The sequence below is a fragment of the Octodon degus genome, unplaced genomic scaffold (genome assembly GCF_000260255.1).
Source record: "Octodon degus isolate 3935 unplaced genomic scaffold, OctDeg1.0 scaffold00003, whole genome shotgun sequence".
Classification (NCBI taxonomy): Eukaryota; Metazoa; Chordata; class Mammalia; order Rodentia; family Octodontidae; genus Octodon; species Octodon degus.
In genome coordinates, this window is record NW_004524579.1 from 8,706,859 (window position 1) to 8,724,172 (window position 17,314).

At 43.4% G+C, this 17,314-nt stretch overlaps 1 protein-coding gene across 1 annotated transcript in view; it reads right to left on the bottom strand.

Annotated features, from left to right (window-relative positions):
• Window positions 1–17,053, bottom strand: part of Klhl14 (kelch like family member 14) — a 105,393-nt gene extending 88,340 nt beyond the window's left edge. The window contains exons 1-2 of the mRNA XM_004623564.2: window positions 16,368–17,053; window positions 13,503–14,495 (exon numbers count right to left, since the gene is read on the bottom strand). Of these exons, the coding sequence (XP_004623621.1) occupies window positions 13,503–14,452 (950 nt within the window). The 5' untranslated portion in view covers window positions 14,453–14,495; window positions 16,368–17,053. The remainder of the gene's footprint in view (window positions 1–13,502; window positions 14,496–16,367) is intronic.
• Between the last annotated feature and the right edge of the window lie 261 nt (window positions 17,054–17,314).

Below are 17,314 nucleotides of genomic sequence, written 5' to 3' on the forward strand. Positions count from 1 at the left end.
CATTTAAGTAAATAACTTTAGTAAAGAAAAATTTTCTTTAAATAAAAACCTTGCTTCACCAAGGCCAAAATACAACTTGAGAGAGACAATATTCAAGTCCACAAAACCAAAATAATCACACAGAGAAGAAAACAAACAATGTCAATATCTACCACAAGTACTCTTTTTCTGTCACATCAACACCAAGATTTTTAGTATAGTCACATATATCATAAAAGGATCTAGGAACGTTTGCACTATACATGTGCATGGATTTTTCTTCTTATCAAAAAGAAGATCCAATTCCTACTAAAAGTACCCCAGCTGTTCCTTAGGAACGATAGAATCCGTACTAAAGATGCTTGAAGGAGTCTTACAATTGCATAATGAAAAGGCAAAGTCAATAATAAAACCATGAGTTTAAAAATGGCCAAAGATCAGAGAATTGAGAATCAAAACAACACTGAGATTCTCTTATACTCCAGAAGAAATGGTTATCACCATGAACTCGGGAAACAATAAGTGCTGACAAGGTTGTCAAGGAAAAGGAGACCTTCTGCATCTTCGGTAGGAATGTAAACTAGTCCAGCCACCATGGAAGTCAGTATGAAGAGTCCTCAAAAATTACAAGTGAAATTCGATTTGACCCAGCTATATCTTGTATGGGTATCTTTCTGAAAGAGTTAAAGAGGTTGTATTACAGTAGTATATGCATATCCATGTTTATTGCTAAGTCCTGGAAATAGACTCTATTCTTATCAATAGATGAGTGGGTAAGTTGCTGCAACTTGAGACCATAATACTTTGGGTTTTAAAAAAACTTTTATTTATTTGTTACCGGGTCTCATTATATAGCTCAGACTCTGTCATCCTCCTGTCTCCGCTTTCCTAGCATTGGGATTACAGAAGTGTGCCATCATGCTCACAGACCATAATGTTAAGTGGAAGAAATCAGACACAGAAGTTCAATATTACACGATTTCTCTTACGTGAGAAATTCAAACTATAAATAATTTAAAGAGCCAAAAGAAAGTTCCATGATAAAAAAACAGGGAGGTAGGCTTTATGGAGAGAAAAAGTGGGTTCAGGGATGGGGATAAGACGGGAGCTGGGGGAGGGCAAGGGGAAGTGAAAGGATTAAGATGAAATATGTGTAAGTACCAGTTCCCTATGATGAAGCGATCTTATTATGTATCACAAACAGACTGGTACTAACAAAAACTGGCCAAAAGATTTGTATAGAAATTTCTCATATATGCGCGTGTAAATAGTCATGAGAACATGAAAAAATGCTCAACTTGATTAGCCAGTAAACAAATGCAAACCATAGTCAGTTAGCACACTATAACCACTGGGATGGCTATAATGTAGAAGTGAAGTTTGATGAGGTGGAGAAATTAGAACCTGATACACTGCTACTGGGAATGCAGCATGGTGCAGCTGCTTGGGAAAACCAGCTGGCACTTCCGCAAAGGCTAACCAATTTGTTTAGTGGTAACTGAGCTACCGGATGAACCAGCAGTTCCACTGAGATGTGTGCCAAGAGATGAAAACATGTCCTCAAAAGCTATACACAGAAGTCTTTAGCATTATTTTTATTATTTATTTTTATTTAAGACAGGGTTATGGGATCTACAGGGTCTCACTACTAGATTGGACTCTCAGTGATCCTTCTGTTTACAGCCTCCCAAATGCTGGGATTACGGGCATGCACCACCACGCCCAGTCTCAAGTGCCATCTCAGCACACCCCAGGGGTGGGCCTGGCACAGCAGGCCAGAGATTGAACTCCCGGCCCCTGCATCTGCCTAAGCAGGCGCTGTAGTCTGCTGATCTCTTTGGCCTTTAGCAGCATTATTAATAACAGTGAAAAAGAGGAAACAGCCCAGTTGTCCATCAACTAATAGGTAAGCAAAATATAGGCTATTCATATAAGGGATTATTACTCAGCCCTAAATAGAAACGAAGTATTGTTATATGCTGCAATACGGATGAACCTTCCATCTTCATCCATGCACTATGGGGCATGAAAGAGGTTACTCAAGAAGGACTATAGACTGTGCTATCCTAGTTAAATAAAAGCAGGCAAATATGATACAGAGTATAGTTTGACCACTACCCAGGGTTGGAGTTGGGGAGATGGTAGAGGTGGCTCATCACTGACAGGTATTGGATTGGAGAGGGTGGTAAGTAATGAGAGAATGATTAAAATGCACTTCAATTGATTCTATTGATTGCTGCAAGATTTTTGAATGTAATAAACCTACTGAGTTTTATACTTTAAATTAGTGATATATACAGTATATAGGTTACACTCAATAAAGCTGATCTGTGTGAATACACTATAATTTTTCCAACTTTTCTGGTTGTTGGAATGCTCACAGACCATGAAGATGAAACAGACTTCAGGCGTCACTGAGGCTCTATAAGCAACTCAGGAGGATAAGATGAATATAATATACAACACGACACAATGAAAAAAGCAGCTAGGCTTTTGCAGAAGCATTATCCCAATCAGAACAGCACGGGCTTGAACTGCAAGCCCAGCTCTAGAGTGGATGCCCTGGATAGAACTGGGAGTCCTGCCTGCCAAGTGAAAAGAAGGGCAAATCAGACTTGCATAAAACTATTCCTACAGGTCAGGCAGATAGCTCAGCAGACTAAAGTCCCTGCTTAGATGCTGTGCCAGCCCTGCCCCCAGGACTTGCTGAGATGGTGATTGAGACTGGGCATGGTGCTGCCTGCCTATAATCCCAGTGCTTGGGAGGCTGAAACAGGAGGATCACTAGGAGTCCGATCTATGTAGTGAGACCCTGTAGACCCCGTACTAACTACAAAAACAAAACAAATCTAAACTATTGCTATAAAAATAGAAGCTAAGGATTATTAAGCATTCCTAGCTAGGCTCCAGGCTCCATACCATGGTAGATGTAGCACACACACTCCTGCAACCCTCACAATCACATGGAAATTGTTGTTATGTGCATTTTACAGGTGGTGCATCTGATAGCAGGTTAAGTGAATTATGCAAGGAGACACAGTTTATAAGCAGTTGAGGTGGGATTTGAACCCACATCTGTCTGACTTTTCAGTGTTAATAACCATGCAGTGGAACTGCTTAAGAGACTATATGTGTATTATAACCTTAACTTTTTATCTGTACCTCTCATCACATCTCTGGCTCTCTTGTCATTTTGGAGTGAATGCTTGTGAAAACCTTAAGAGAGGGAGATTACTGAAATTGCCAGTGACAGTGATGGCAGAGTTGCTATAGTAACCAATCCACCAAATTGGTATGTGCTACTAGGCACACACTTCTGCCTCTGTAATACACTCAGAATGATTGGGATCCTTCAGAGATTCCATGAACTCCTGTTAATGCGCATGGAACAGGGCGTGCTGAGGGCCTAGTGCATATCTTGCGGCATTAATATATTTCCTTCAAAGTTCAAATCTTCCCAGACTCACAGATTTTACATTCCCTCTCCCAAGCCCTTCCTTTAGTACAGGATACTGTGATGTGGTTGATTTGGAGGGAGGCTCAACATCAGGGCCAAGCAACAGCCTGCTGCTTTGTTCTAAGCAGGATTTACAAATAAAACTATCTTCAGTTTTGGGGGCAAGTGGACCCTCCCATCCTCCATTTCCTCACAGAGTGCGAGACTGCGAACTGACGACCACCCCACCCCCACGTCCACGTACAAAACGGACTTTTATCTGATAAGCAGATGTGCCTGAGAGGTTACTGTACAAAAAACTAGAAACCTGCAGCAATAATATGCAGTTTGGGGCACACGCAGGCCCACGGACATGCACTCTTCTAGCCATATTTTTCAACAATGCCTTTACATTTTCGAGTACTCTTTCTTCTTGGATATTGTTTTCTCTCTTCTTCCCCCTCTCCGTTTCACTGGCCTCGCCTGTCTTCAGAGGCACCTGAAGGCACATAAGGCAGGGAAGTGAAACCGACTGTAATTCTGCAGTTCAGTTCTCTGCAGCCTCCAGTGAGCTCGTCTCCATAAGGTGGCCCAGCTGAGCTCTGAGAAGTTCAGAGTCCCCTGCGCAGGTGCAATTTAGCAGCCAGCTCACAGGCACTCGGGGAGCCACGAAGCCTGGTGTGTGGTGGGGAGGGGATGGCGGGGGGGGGGAGGGTTCCAGGAGCCAGCAGCTGCAAGAGAAGCTTCTGAGTTTGAGTATGTGAGATTGAAAAGACTAATTATCTAAGGAAAGAAGGATTTCACACCTAACATGGTCATCATTCTCTCTTTGAAGGATTAAATCGAAGTTCCTGAGAGCCATCAGAAATTCTAATTTCCCCACTTTTTGCTAATGCCCTTGGTTTCACCTTTGGATTCTTCAACTTTATCCTTCTTGTTTTATAGGTCTCTTGTTTTCATGCAGTCAGTGAAATTACAAACATGTCCCAGAGTTTTCTGGATACGCAAAAGTGCATTTGAGTACATTGTGGTTAATGTACGGTTTAAAATTCATAATACATCAATTTTATTTTATTTTATTTATTTATTTTTGTATTTTAGGGAAAGGTCTACAGGGTGTTCAGGGTCTCACTACTAGATCAGACTCGTAGTGACCCACCTGTTTACAGTCTCCGAAGAGCTGGGGTTACAGGAGCGCCACCAAACCCAGTCTGGATTGCCACTTCAGCACGCCCCGGGGGCGGGGCCAGCACAGAGAGCCCGGGGATCCAACCCCCAGCCCCTGCGCCTGCTTGCAAGCGCTTTAATCTGCTGAACTTTTTGGCTGGCCCTACGTCAATTTTAAATAACACTTTATATTTAGTTTTTTAAAATTTATCTTAGGGGATCCTTACGTGAACCCTGGGAAGTAGAACTATGATGATAGTTCTACTATCTTCAGAAAAAAGGGAGCCAGGACATTCATAGAAGCTTATGGTTTTAAAGGCAGCCGTGTTTCCACAGTTGTATTATTGCTCAGTTCAACTAAACAAACAAACAAACAAACAAAAACCAAACAACCACCCCCGCCATGCTGTTTTCCACCACAGAGTCTCTGCAGCAGCTGATCTTCAGCAGGGCCCGCAGCTTCCCTAGTGCATTGGACAGTCCCTCCACCTTGTCTCTGGTCTCACAGCCCTTTTTCAGTTCCTGAGCTCTTTTCTGTAGGGGCTTTTGCAGGTGCTCTTCTCACAGCCTGGCCTCCCACAGATCCTGCCCCTCCTGTCCCCGAGACCTGCTACCCTAGAGAGCTCCCTTATCAAGGTTCACATTTTTTTCTGCAGAGCAGCTCTTCTCTGGCCACTTAGACGACGTCACAGCCCTGTTCTATGGGTGTCTCCAACTACAGCACTTCTCTAATCTGTAGTGTATATTGCCAATGTGATTAATTGTGTAATAGTTTATTTTTATTTTTTAGTGCAAACTACATGAAGTTAGGGATGTTCCAATCTGATTAGGCTCTGTAACTTGGGACCGACCATAGAGCTGCATATACCACGACAAACTTGAGAGATACAGCATCGCCTCCTGTTGGAGGTAATATAATGTGCAGTTCATAACCCCAAGTTCCCACTGTGGGTGTGACATGTCTATGGACACGGGAGAGAAAGGCTGTTGGAGGTTGGGAATGCCTTTCTTCCAGATTGGCTGCCAGTTCAAATTACACTCGGAGTTAACACAGTTGTGCACGGAATGCAGCTTTTGCTTTTATTGTTGGTATGACATGCTGTCACCCTTGAGCCAGAACATTCCTGAAACTACTGTATCACCTAGAACAAAAACAGATATTTTAAAAAAGGATCTTACTAGTTTTGATATTTCTTTTTGAAAAAATACTTTTTTTTTTTTTGGTTTGTTTTTTTACACAGAGTCTCACTATGAAGCTCAGATTTGTAGCCATCCTCCTGTTTTCAGCCTCCCCAGCACTGGGATTATGGACCTGCACCACCACGCCCACACTTGGTTGCAGGCTCAGTGAGCCCAGGGGCGGGGCCTCTGTGGGATGGGGTACTGGGGATCAAACCCAGGTCCATATACTTGCCTAAATAGGCACTTAGTGATTTAAGTACATCTTATTTTGTATTTATTTGACCAACCAATATTGACCTCCTAATCTCTCATCTCTATGATTTTCTTAACTATCTTGTTCTACTCCTTGTTCTCTTCTTTAAGGAAGTTTACCTCTTAATTTGATTCCCTACACTATATTTCTTTCTTTTTTTCCTACACTATATTTCTTTGTATTTTCCTTGTTGCTTGGTTTTTTTTTTTCTTACTTTAGGGTTTATTTTTTGTTTTTTCATTTCTTCTCTGCTATAAGCTTTCTGTAATGCCTTTCTGTTTTACTTCTAGTATTGCAAAGTCTTCTAACCCTGTTTCCATTGATTTCATTTGTTGACAGATAAACTGCTCTTTACAGTAAAATGATCATATTTACTATCTCATGTATATTTTAACCGATAATTCTTCCTTTGGTAACATATTCTTGCCGATAGCAAAGTGCTGTTCTGTTTTGTTTTGTTTTAAAAGAAAACACTAGTAATCCACACATTGTAATATTTTTCAAAGTTAATAGAAAAGATATAGAAAATGAATGTGTTTTCTGAAATTCAAGATGAATAACAGAAGTACCAACATTTATGGCCTAGCGATTGTTAAAATGATTTTCTTGAAACAAAGTATAAAGAGAATATATTTCCAGTGAGAGTAATCTTATTTTATGTTATTAAAATATACAGACATTTCTATAATTCTGGCTTCTGCCTATGAATTTATCACCTGAAAGTATCACCAACATGGATATTGTTCTGTTGTCATGGGCACAAAGACGATACTCTCCCAGTCTGTAGTGTTCAGTAATCCAGACAAAGCAACTTTCATTTTTATAATTATTTTTCATAGTTAAACTGAAAGATCTTATATTTGTTGGTTTAACTGCATTAGCTCATTCTATTTTTAGCAAGCCAATATCATCCCGACAGATCCCACGATTTAGCCCCTTATTCTCAGAATTAACAATTAAGTGTTAAGAATTAAGTTAGAATTCTAACTCTGCACTATATTCGCTCCGCTGTTCTTCGCTGGTTATGTAACTGGAAGAACAAGAAGGCAGGGGCTTTACATCACTCTACAAAACAAATGCAATGAAGGTGTTAATGAGAGTTTGCTTTTCAGAGAAGCTACAACCACAGTTTGCCTTCACAATGAGTGGGTAATCTTGAAGGGTTAAGATCCCCAGCACAACACTACTCAGAGGAGATGACTGGAAAAATGACTTCTCCTTTGAGCTTCAGTTTTCTCATCTTCAAAAGGCCTAAAGGGTTCTGGAAGTACTGTGCAAAGCATAGGTAACACATCAAGCTCCTAGTGGTGTTCCATTAACAATAGCTGCTATTCTGATTGATAATAGGTAGATGCATATATAATCATCTTTAAAACTACCCTCACCATTTTTATTCCATGATGGCTTTGTTAATTCCCACATACTGTGCCAAATCCTTAGGACCCATCTCAATTAACTGAAGGTCAACAGCAATTCACGCTGAACTCACTTTTATGGATAAAAGTCAGTCACTAAGTATTTTCGTTCTAAATATTTGGAGAAGTCAATGTACAGTGAGGAGACACTGACATAAGAAAAGCCCAGAGGGAACATGTGAGTATTAAGCCCAGAGGATATTCGCTTTGGAGAAGGAAAGTCTGTAGATAAGCTCAATCCAGTCCATTCATTTAGCTGTCAGGAATTGTGACAACAAATGCCCTATGATCAAAGTAATTGGAAGTACACAGGATAATATGGAGAAAAATAATTTGTCTATGTTTATTTTTAAGCATTTTGGTAAGCTGGACACACACCTGTCAATCTTAGAAAGCCATATGCTAAACCTACCTACTGATCTGATTTTCTAGAGGAAATCATTGAAACATCATTCAAACAATATTTATGCCACAGTCAAATAATGGTCATTTTACATGAGGAAGTTCTAGATCTAGTATATTGAAAAAAATGAGCAACTTATTCATTGTTTTATTAATTACTATCTAGCTTCCTGGGATTACTACTAAAATTCTTAACTCTTATTGTAGAAATTTGAAATTTTAACTTGGCATAGTAAAGTCATTGAAACTTGAATTTTATTCAAATGGAAGGAAGAAAACAGAAGTTTTTTTCTAGAGAATAAGGTCAAAATTCTTGTCTGTTTTATTGATACATCCCATATGTCCAAAATAGGTTGGCAAACTATGACCCACCAAACAAATCCTGCCCAATTCTTATTTTCAAACAGCTCAAAAACCAAGCACTGTTTTAAGTGGTTGACAATTATCAAAAGAATAATTTTCATGACATATGTGACATAAATACATGAAATCTCTGCCTTAAATGAGGGTGACAGCATCACACGCATGCTCATTCCTCAACACATTGCCTGTGGATGTTTTTGTGCCAGAGCGAGAGGGGAAGAGTTGCAGTGGGGACCTTGTGACTACACTGCCACATAAATCACGTTATGTCTTGTTATAGAAAAAAAAAAAAAAAAGAAAGAAAGGCCCGGAGAGATGGCTCAGGGTCAGGGAGATGGCTCAGTGGAATAAGTACTTCCCTGGCAAGCGCAAGGGCCTGAGTTCAATTCCTGGTTCCACCAAAAAAAAAAAAAAAAAAAAAAAAAAAAAAGTTACGCCCTCAACAACACATTTCCTTCAAATCTTTTACAGTTAGACATATTGTTATTTGACCCTCACAACTTTTTTTTTTCCAAAAGGGAAGTCCACTTGGGTCAGTTGCCACATAACCCAGCAAAGATGGAGCCACAGCAGAAGCAGCACGCTCTGTGTAAGAACACTCAACGCCCTGCACCTAGGCTTAGCTGTGTAGTCGTGGGCACAGCGCCGACTTCTCTGTGCATGTCGTTTTGTTTCATTTGTAAAAGAAGGCTAATGTTGTTAATCCTTAGAGCTGTTATGAGTATTTAAAACAGTGTTGTGACATGCTTAGAGTATCGTCTGGAGAAGAGTAGCTGTTGCAAATAAGGCAACACATTCCTTTATTGTAGTTTTAACAAAACTCACATATTTAGAAATTAGATAAGGGAATGAGCAATCCTTAACATGTTTGTAAACAGGAAAAAATACAACCATGACATAAAATGTAAAAATGTTCGCTTTTGTCAGTCATGTACAGCAATAAAGTGCATTAATATCTACTCTAATTGCCTTTTGATTGTAGGATATAACTATTTGGCTCTCGTACCTATGATATAATTTTGTAATCAATGATCCTGTTTCAGATAATAAACAGATTGTATTCTGAATGGCTGAGTAATTTCTGATACAAAGTCTAACTACCTAACAACTTCTAATCTCACGGTATCAAATTGATATAAAGAGAAGTAACAATTAAGAGAATACATGGGTACAAAATTAGCTTGCTTTGTTAAGGTTATTATTCAGTTCTTCGGAAGAAAGCCAATAAAATATATTGTGCTACATACAGCACCAAAGTCAGGAATTAAACCTGTGCTTTAAGAAATCTGATGGCTCTTTATCATCCCAAGACATTTTAGCAAATAGATGAGAACAGCTGATTCTAACATCAATTTATGTAAAAATTTAAAATATAGCATGTTGTTTTCAGGAAACAAAATCATCATATGGTAGCTTTCTAGTTATGACTTATAATTTCTCTGAACTACACTTCAGTACACAATTCCATGTAGGACTGAATAGCTGTTGGTTAAATGTTTGGGTTTTTTTAAATCATTTTCAAGAATGTTTTTCTGCTACAGGTGTCTTCCTGGAGAAGGTCCAGTGGATCTTGGTTTTGTGCATTACTAACACAGATTGAATAGTATTTTGGTAAAGTGCATCCCTTATTCTTTCCTATTTCATAATTTTAATTCATTGAACTTTTAGTAAGAACTTAACTGCCACATTATGTGTGTGAGGTATAGTGAAAAATATAAAAAAAAAAGTTAATTACTCTTCTCCAATTTGATGTAGTTGGGGCAATTAATAAATTATGCATACTTATGTTCAAGATAGATGTTGAAATTTTTGTGTTACTTAAGCTAAATGAGATTACCCAGTCCTTTATACTGTAAGTTGTTAACTTGTAAGTTTATATTCTAAGACGATAGCTTATATTACAGATCTTCAGTTAATTACTTTTAGTGTATTAACATTGCATTTTGTTACCTTACTAAATTATAGTTTCATGCTTAGAGAACATTAATATTTATATAGAAACCTTAAAAAATTAACTTATTTCCTTTTCAAATGATGAGTTTTATGTTTCTTTCAACAAAAAGAAAATAGTGAAGAAATGACTTCAAAATATTTTAATTTTGCCTACTTAAGTCCTTTACTCTTTTAATAAATTTTAAAAAATTAATTTACAGGTGAAATTATCTATCTAGATATAAATAGACTTATTGGGGGTAAAGTGTAATATTTTGTTACACATATACATTACAGATTAAATCAAGATCAATATATCTGTCACCTCACCTTTATATCAGTTTTTGGTTTTGATGGTAAGAATATTTAACCACTTACCTTTAGTAATTTTGAAGTACATTATTACTAAGATCTCTGTGATGTATAATTGATCAATAAAACTTACTCCTTCTGTCTAATTGAAACTTTAATCTGTTGTCAAGTCTTGCAATGTTAATTTACTTATGTATATATTTGAATACAAGGTGACAGTTCTCTTACTTTATTTATTGTCCTAATTGTGTTAAAACAGAGTGTGAATCTGAGTGCAAATTAAGTAGATAGTGAAAAATTTAAATTGATTCAAATATTTGTATAAGGATCTTACATTTGGGATGCTTTATTTTTGTAGCAAACAAAGCTTCAAAGTGACTTAATAATCTTCACAATCATGTTTAAATTATTATGGCAATATTTTTACTCTCTATGGGTAACATATTCTCAAATAAGTGGATTCTTTTGAAGTTATTTGATTATATTTTGCATTCACTCCAAAAGGCTGGTCAATTTTAGTTCTGGTATCTCTCTGAATTTGAGGAATGCTTTCATATTCAGACTTTAAAAACAACAGGTAGATAAAAAGTAATAAATACAATGTCCATCCGCTCAACTGTCTTCAATAAAAGTGATGTAATTTCAAAAGCAATAGATTACTACATTTATCCTCCTGTTAAACTCATGTAAATCTAGGAAAATATATTATGCTGATGTTATAATAAATGGATTCATTTAATACTATTGATTTGCAACTTGAAGTATTTTTTCTACATTAAAGTTCAGGTCTGGGTCGTTAGTTTTGCATTCTTCTGTGAATTAATATTAGAATAATGTGATTAGTCCCTAAAATTTGAAATGTTGCAGTTGATAATAATGGAACAAAATCTAAATTATATTAACTTTGAAATTAACCATAGGTTTATTTGCACGCACTAGTTTATTTGCTATATCTTCTTTTAAAGGAAAATACAGTTTTCTTCCTACCACAGAAGCATCATATTCCTGCACACCCATGACACTTGGAAGCATTCAGTGGTCAGAGATCACTACATCTCCTTCAAATGATGTGGGTCGGGGACACTGGAAGGTGTCTTCCCAGAGCTGGGCAACCTGGTATCACAGTCACCCACCAGGACAGGCCCAGGCTGGTGCTCTGAGTCCAGAGGGACGTAGAAAGCTGATTTTGCATTTTGAAAGTCTACTCTGCTAACACTGAATCCTGGGACACACTTACAGATAAAAGTGAACTGAGGGCCCCAGAAATTACTTATTGCTTTATATATTTATAAAGCCCATCTGCCCAAATTACTCTTAGAAGAAGTCAAATCCTAATTTTATTATCCCCCTGGGTTTCCGAATTTATATAAAATGCATATTTTTTTTAGCAATACAAAGGTAAGTTTGTTCAGGATCATAACTGTGTAGTCTGAATCTTTGTACGGTACATTTATGGTAGACCATAAGATAGGTGCTAAATCCAGTATACTTGAAGGTGCTTTAAAAGTGATAAAAATTAAAACAACAATGTTAACCACGAATGGCCACTGGTGGGTAATAATTGCTACCACACTGAGCTTGTCATTTTCATCTGGACACATTGAGAAACTTAAAAAATGAATAAACATTTTACGCCTTGTTCTCAACTTGGACTCCAGTGCTCAAGGTTCAAGTACAAGTGGGTCTGGGATCCTGGATCTTGATATGTCTTGTTACCTCCTGACACCACAAGACACTCTTCCCTCTCATAAATACCAGAAAAATCAACTTGTGAGATTCCTTATACTTTCTGCTGGCCTCAACCTCACAGGAGCGGTGTCTCAGCCGCTGTGGATAGTATCTTCCCTTCTTCAAGACTTAAGTTACTGACCGAGGTCTGGTAGAGACGTAATGAAAAAATCCTGTGACTTTTTCACTGAATTCCATAAGGCTGCACAAAGTAGATTTAGGCACCAGCCTGCATGAGAATAAGCCATGACAAATTTTAAAACATCCACTTCCCTAATGTACCACTTTGGTGGTTTAGGCTGCAGTAGCCTAGCATCTGGAATCCTGATGCTTTAGCATGAGAAACTGAGAAGATACTGTTTCTCTTTTCTGAAAAGAGAAAGAAACATTTCTCTAGGGCTCATTAAAAAGGATTTAAAAACTGGAACCAATAAAACAGGACTGTCAATTCCTATAGTCTTTTCATCTCAGCAGCATTTTAAAGAGGTATCATTTTTTTCTCCCTTTTGACATGAAATCCCATTTGCAACACATACATAGAAACATTCTAAATAGCAACACCAGCATCAACAGCTCTCTCACTCCCTTGTGACTGGGAGGCCAGCTCCCAAAGGATCAGGAGGTGCCTCCCACTCCAGCTTTCAACTGCACTCACCTTTGAGATGGAAGTGCATGGAAAGGTTCACCCCACCACCCAGAAACCTTTTCCTCTGCTCTCACTCGCAAATTGAAAAGGCACAGAGGAAAAGTTTAGGAGGCCCCAGTATGTGATCATTTCCAACTGAGATCTTGACTTTCAACCTACAAAGGGAGTCAGCCTCAACCACAAGAAAAAGCAAAACAAACAACAACCCAAGTTGAATGTGTGCTGGACTAGCTCTCTTCTGCCAGCATGCTCTGGACACTTCTGCTGGCCCAAGACAGGAAACAGGAAGGGCAGGGTCTCATTACAGAAACCTTTTCCTTATTAAACAAGTTCACCTTGAGATTTGGAAGGAGGGCGAGGTCAGAGAGGCTCCCAAAGCTGCACTTCTCAGGCCTCTGGCCTTTGGCCCCACTTGCCTGTCAATTACCATCTGAGTCTACAATTCCAGGCATGTGGATAAACTGGGCTTCTTTGAGCTTAGGGATGCTGCTAGGCCGGTTTCCCACTGACCTTTCAGGGACTCTGAGATCAACTTTTCTCTACGTCCTCTGAATTGTTCTGTTTGTTTTCAGCCTGTAGGAGCCTCCTGCCCAGCCCAACCTTCTCCCGCTCCTCCCTGCGTCCTCCCCTCCCTCCGGCCTCTGGTCTCCCCCCACCCCACCCGCCCTCCTCTTTGTTGTCTCCTACCTGCTGGCCAGGCTCTGCCTGCAGTGCTGCCTGAAGGGCATCAGGTGGTAGTTCATGGCGTCCAGCAGCAGCTTCTGGCAAACTGGGTCGGTGCGCATGAAATCCACGGACTGGACCCGCTCCACAAGCTCTGGGGCCGGGATGAGCGCGAAGCGGAGACGCTTCATAAGGTCGGGCGCGTACTGCATGCGGGTCTCGCGGTCGTGCTCCAGCCACAGCACGGACATCTGGAAGAGCGCCAGTTCCGACTCCACGGGGGGCGGCAGCGAGTCCAGCAGGGCGCGCATCTCCTCGAAGTTGAGGAGCAGCACATCCTCCACCAGGTACTTGTTGGCCAGCTTCTTGGTCTCCTCCAGGCCGTGCAGAGCGGCTATCTTACACACCTGCTTGTAGTTCTGCACCGAGATCTGGTCGTTGAGGAACTGCACGCAGAGCTTGGTGACCTGGGGGATGTGCAGGATCTTGCTGACCGACAGCACCTCCTCCACCGTATCCAGGGAGAGGGTCACGTTGGCCGTGTAGAGGTACTCGAGCACCAGGCGCAGCCCGATGGACGAGCAGCCCTGCAGCACCAGGTTGTTGATGGCCCGGGGACTGGTCAGCAGCTTGTCGTCGGGGGAGGAGGAAGGAGTCCCGGGCTCCTCCTGCTGCTGCTGTGGTGGCTGCTGGGTCGACTGCGGCTGCGATGTGGGCTGCTGCTGGTCCTTGGGGGCCCCCAGGCCGTCCTGGCCGCCAACCCCTCCCCCGAGAGGGGGGTGACTGGAGAAGAGCGATCGGAAGTACTGCGAGCAGGAGGCCAGCACGGCCTTGTGGCAGTGGAACTGCTGGCCCTGAGCCGTCAGGGTCACGTCGCAAAACAGCTGCTTCCGCCACAGCAGGTTGAGGCCGTGCAGCAGGTTGTCGCTGTGGCTGGGGTCGAAGGTGGAGGTCCTGTCCCCGGATCTGGACATGGCGAGCAGGCTCGGCGCACCTGGCTTTAAACCCTCCTCCAACCTGGCAGATGGGTGGGGGATGGGAGGGGAGCAGGGTGGTGAGGGTGGGGTGTGGTCGGTGCAGTCGGATGGGGAAGGGTGCGAAGGGGAGGGGAGGGCGAAGAACAACAATCAAGGCTCAGCTCGGCCCCCACCGGCGTTCTGGGGACCCCGACCCTAGCGGATCCGCAGTCCGGGTCCGGGCTCCGTTCTGCTCCCTGCTCCCTCCTACACCCGGGTCTCTCACTTTCCTAAAACCGCCCGGGCTCGGCTCTCTGCAGCGACGACGGCAAAGTGGCGGCGGAGGCCGAGACACCCCGAGAGCTCCTGTCCATGCTGGGCCAGAGGAAGGGAAAGGCCGGGAGCCGGGCAGTCGGGACGCCCAGAGAGCGCAGAGGCGACCGTCGGCGCGGTTCCGGCTCCACTCTTTGCAGTCAGCTGTGCGTTTTGTAGTTGGCCCAGTTTTTTTTTTTCTTTTGGGGGGTTAAGGGGTGCTGGTAGGAAAGGGGCAAGACAGGCGCGAGGGTGGGGGGCTTCTGCGCTCCCCCAACTCGGGAACCCCTTCGATTATCCGCGCTGCCCCAAGAAACTCCTAGGCTAGTAGCATGAGGTTAGAGATAAAGCCCTTTCTTCTCCCGAAAGTGCAGCGGAGCGCGGTGAGGACAGCTCAGTGGACTCGCGGAGGCGGGAGCTGTCCTTATCAATTCTAGCTCATTTCCCTCGCCCCGGCTGCCCGCTTCCCCGCTTCGCGAACTCCAGGCTTCCCGGTCTCCACTCAGTGTTGCTAATTTTCCGGAAGCGCCTTTAAACCTGGCAGGAAAACACTTCCACCCCCGCCCTACCCCCGAGTCCCTGTCCACCCGCGTCCGCGGCACCCGGAGCTCAAGTTCGGACCCCGTCTCCCCTTGGGCGTTGGGTGGCGGCAGGGCTACGCGGCCGGGGGCCGAGCCAGAGCCGCGGGCCCGGAGGACTTGGCGTGCCCGGCCCTGCCTCCTGGGCGGCGGGCGCCGTCGCTCGAACTCCGGCAACTGCGAGAAGTTCAAGTTGGAAGGCAGAGCTGGGGGAGGGGCGGGTGCCCGACGGGCCGAGCTGGGGCAGTGCCGGGTGGCCTCTGCGTCTCACCACCCTGCGGGCAGGGGGCAGGAGCAGCTTTTTTCCGAGCCCGGGGGTCCAGCTCCCCAGAGTCCCCTACGCTCTGGCACCCCCACTCCCGGGCCTTGGAACTACTTCTTCGAAGTCTGAGCAGCCCGCATCTAAGAGGAGGAAGAGGGCAGGGTGGAGGAAGCGAGGCGGGATTCCCCCCCGCCAAGTCCTTAACCTGCGATTGCACCTTGCAGGACAGAGCGGGAGGGACCCTGCCGGCGACCCGCGGCCCGTCCGGGAGAGCCCCAGCCGCCTGGCCCAAGGAGCCCGCGGACCGGCCCCTGCCTTCCTCCCTCTGCGGCTCACTCTGCCCTGCCCGCCGCCGGTCCTGGATCGCCGGCTTCCCATTACCGCCGGAACCGGCTCCTCTCCACTCACTTTACCATCCCGTGCCAGGTGGACGCAGCCTCGCTCGCTCTCCCTCCCTCGGCGGCACCCCCACCTTGCCCCCCAAGCTCGTGCCGCCGGAAACATCTCAGAGTCTGCGTGGAAGTGGCCCTGGTCTTACCTCTCTCGCGCTCTCCCCGCTTCGTTGTCTCAGCACCCCCCCCCAGTCTTTTCCAATTCTCCTTCCTTCTCGTTCTCCTCCTTTGCCTCCCCCCCCCCTTATTTCTTGCAATGGGAGTTTTATTCTTTAGAAGCCGTTGCCACAGAACTGCCCCCCCACCCCTTTCAAAGACTCCCTCCCCCCTCCAACAGCCCAAAAGACAACAGAAATACACACAAGGCAGACACAAGGCCAGAAACTTACCTGCTGTCAACCAGCTGCAAAGTCAAGGCTCACTTAAGCTCCCCCCAAAAAATCAATTGTCCTTCCTTTTAAAAGGTTTGCTCTCTCCTTGGGGGGGGGGGGACCACCTTCTGGTTCCCAACTCCAGGCAGTCACTCTTTACAATTTATTTTGTCGTACATCATTTGATCACCATGAATTAGCAACAGCAAGAAATGTAGGAGAGGGAGAAAAGAGAAAGAGGGAGAGAGAGGAGAGAGAGAGAGGAGAGAAGGGGAGAGAGAGAGAGAGAGAGCAGAGCTTTCTGCAAGAGAAGAAGAAGAAAAAATGTACGTGTGACAAATTATGCTACCAAGAAACAACACATCATTATCCTTGGGCCTGGGGCTCAGTGAGTCGTAACGAGAGTAATAGGAAATCCACGGTTGGGGAGAGAAACGGTCGTGCTTGGCCAGTAGAGAGAGACCATACAGGGGGATGGATGCTGGAGAGACTCGCAAAATTATGGCTCAAGGCTATTGTAAAAATTGTCGAGCGTAAATGACTGCGATTTCAAACATCTTTGGAAGAAAGAAGGGGAAAAAGCGAGCCCCCCTCCCTCCCGCTCCCTCTCTCTCCCTCTCTCTTCTCTTCTCTCTATAAAGAACCGTCAAGTTTTAGTGCGCATTGCTAATTAGTCAATTTCTCTCTGCCTTCACAGGCTGGCGACTTCGCTGCTGAGCTGAAACTGCTAATTTCTGTGACCAGCTTTTTTCTTAGCTGTGATCTGGATGAATGAGTAGCTGTCTCACAGAGATGACAAAAATAAACTCTAATCCCCCCAAAAATTTCCACTACATCTTTCTCATGCATAGATTTATGATCTTCAAGCGCTCTGTGCAATATGCAAACTTTTTTTGTGTCTGTATATAAGCTGTTGTTTCCAGATTTCACTACATTGGTATGCTGCCTTTCCCTCCCACCCCCAC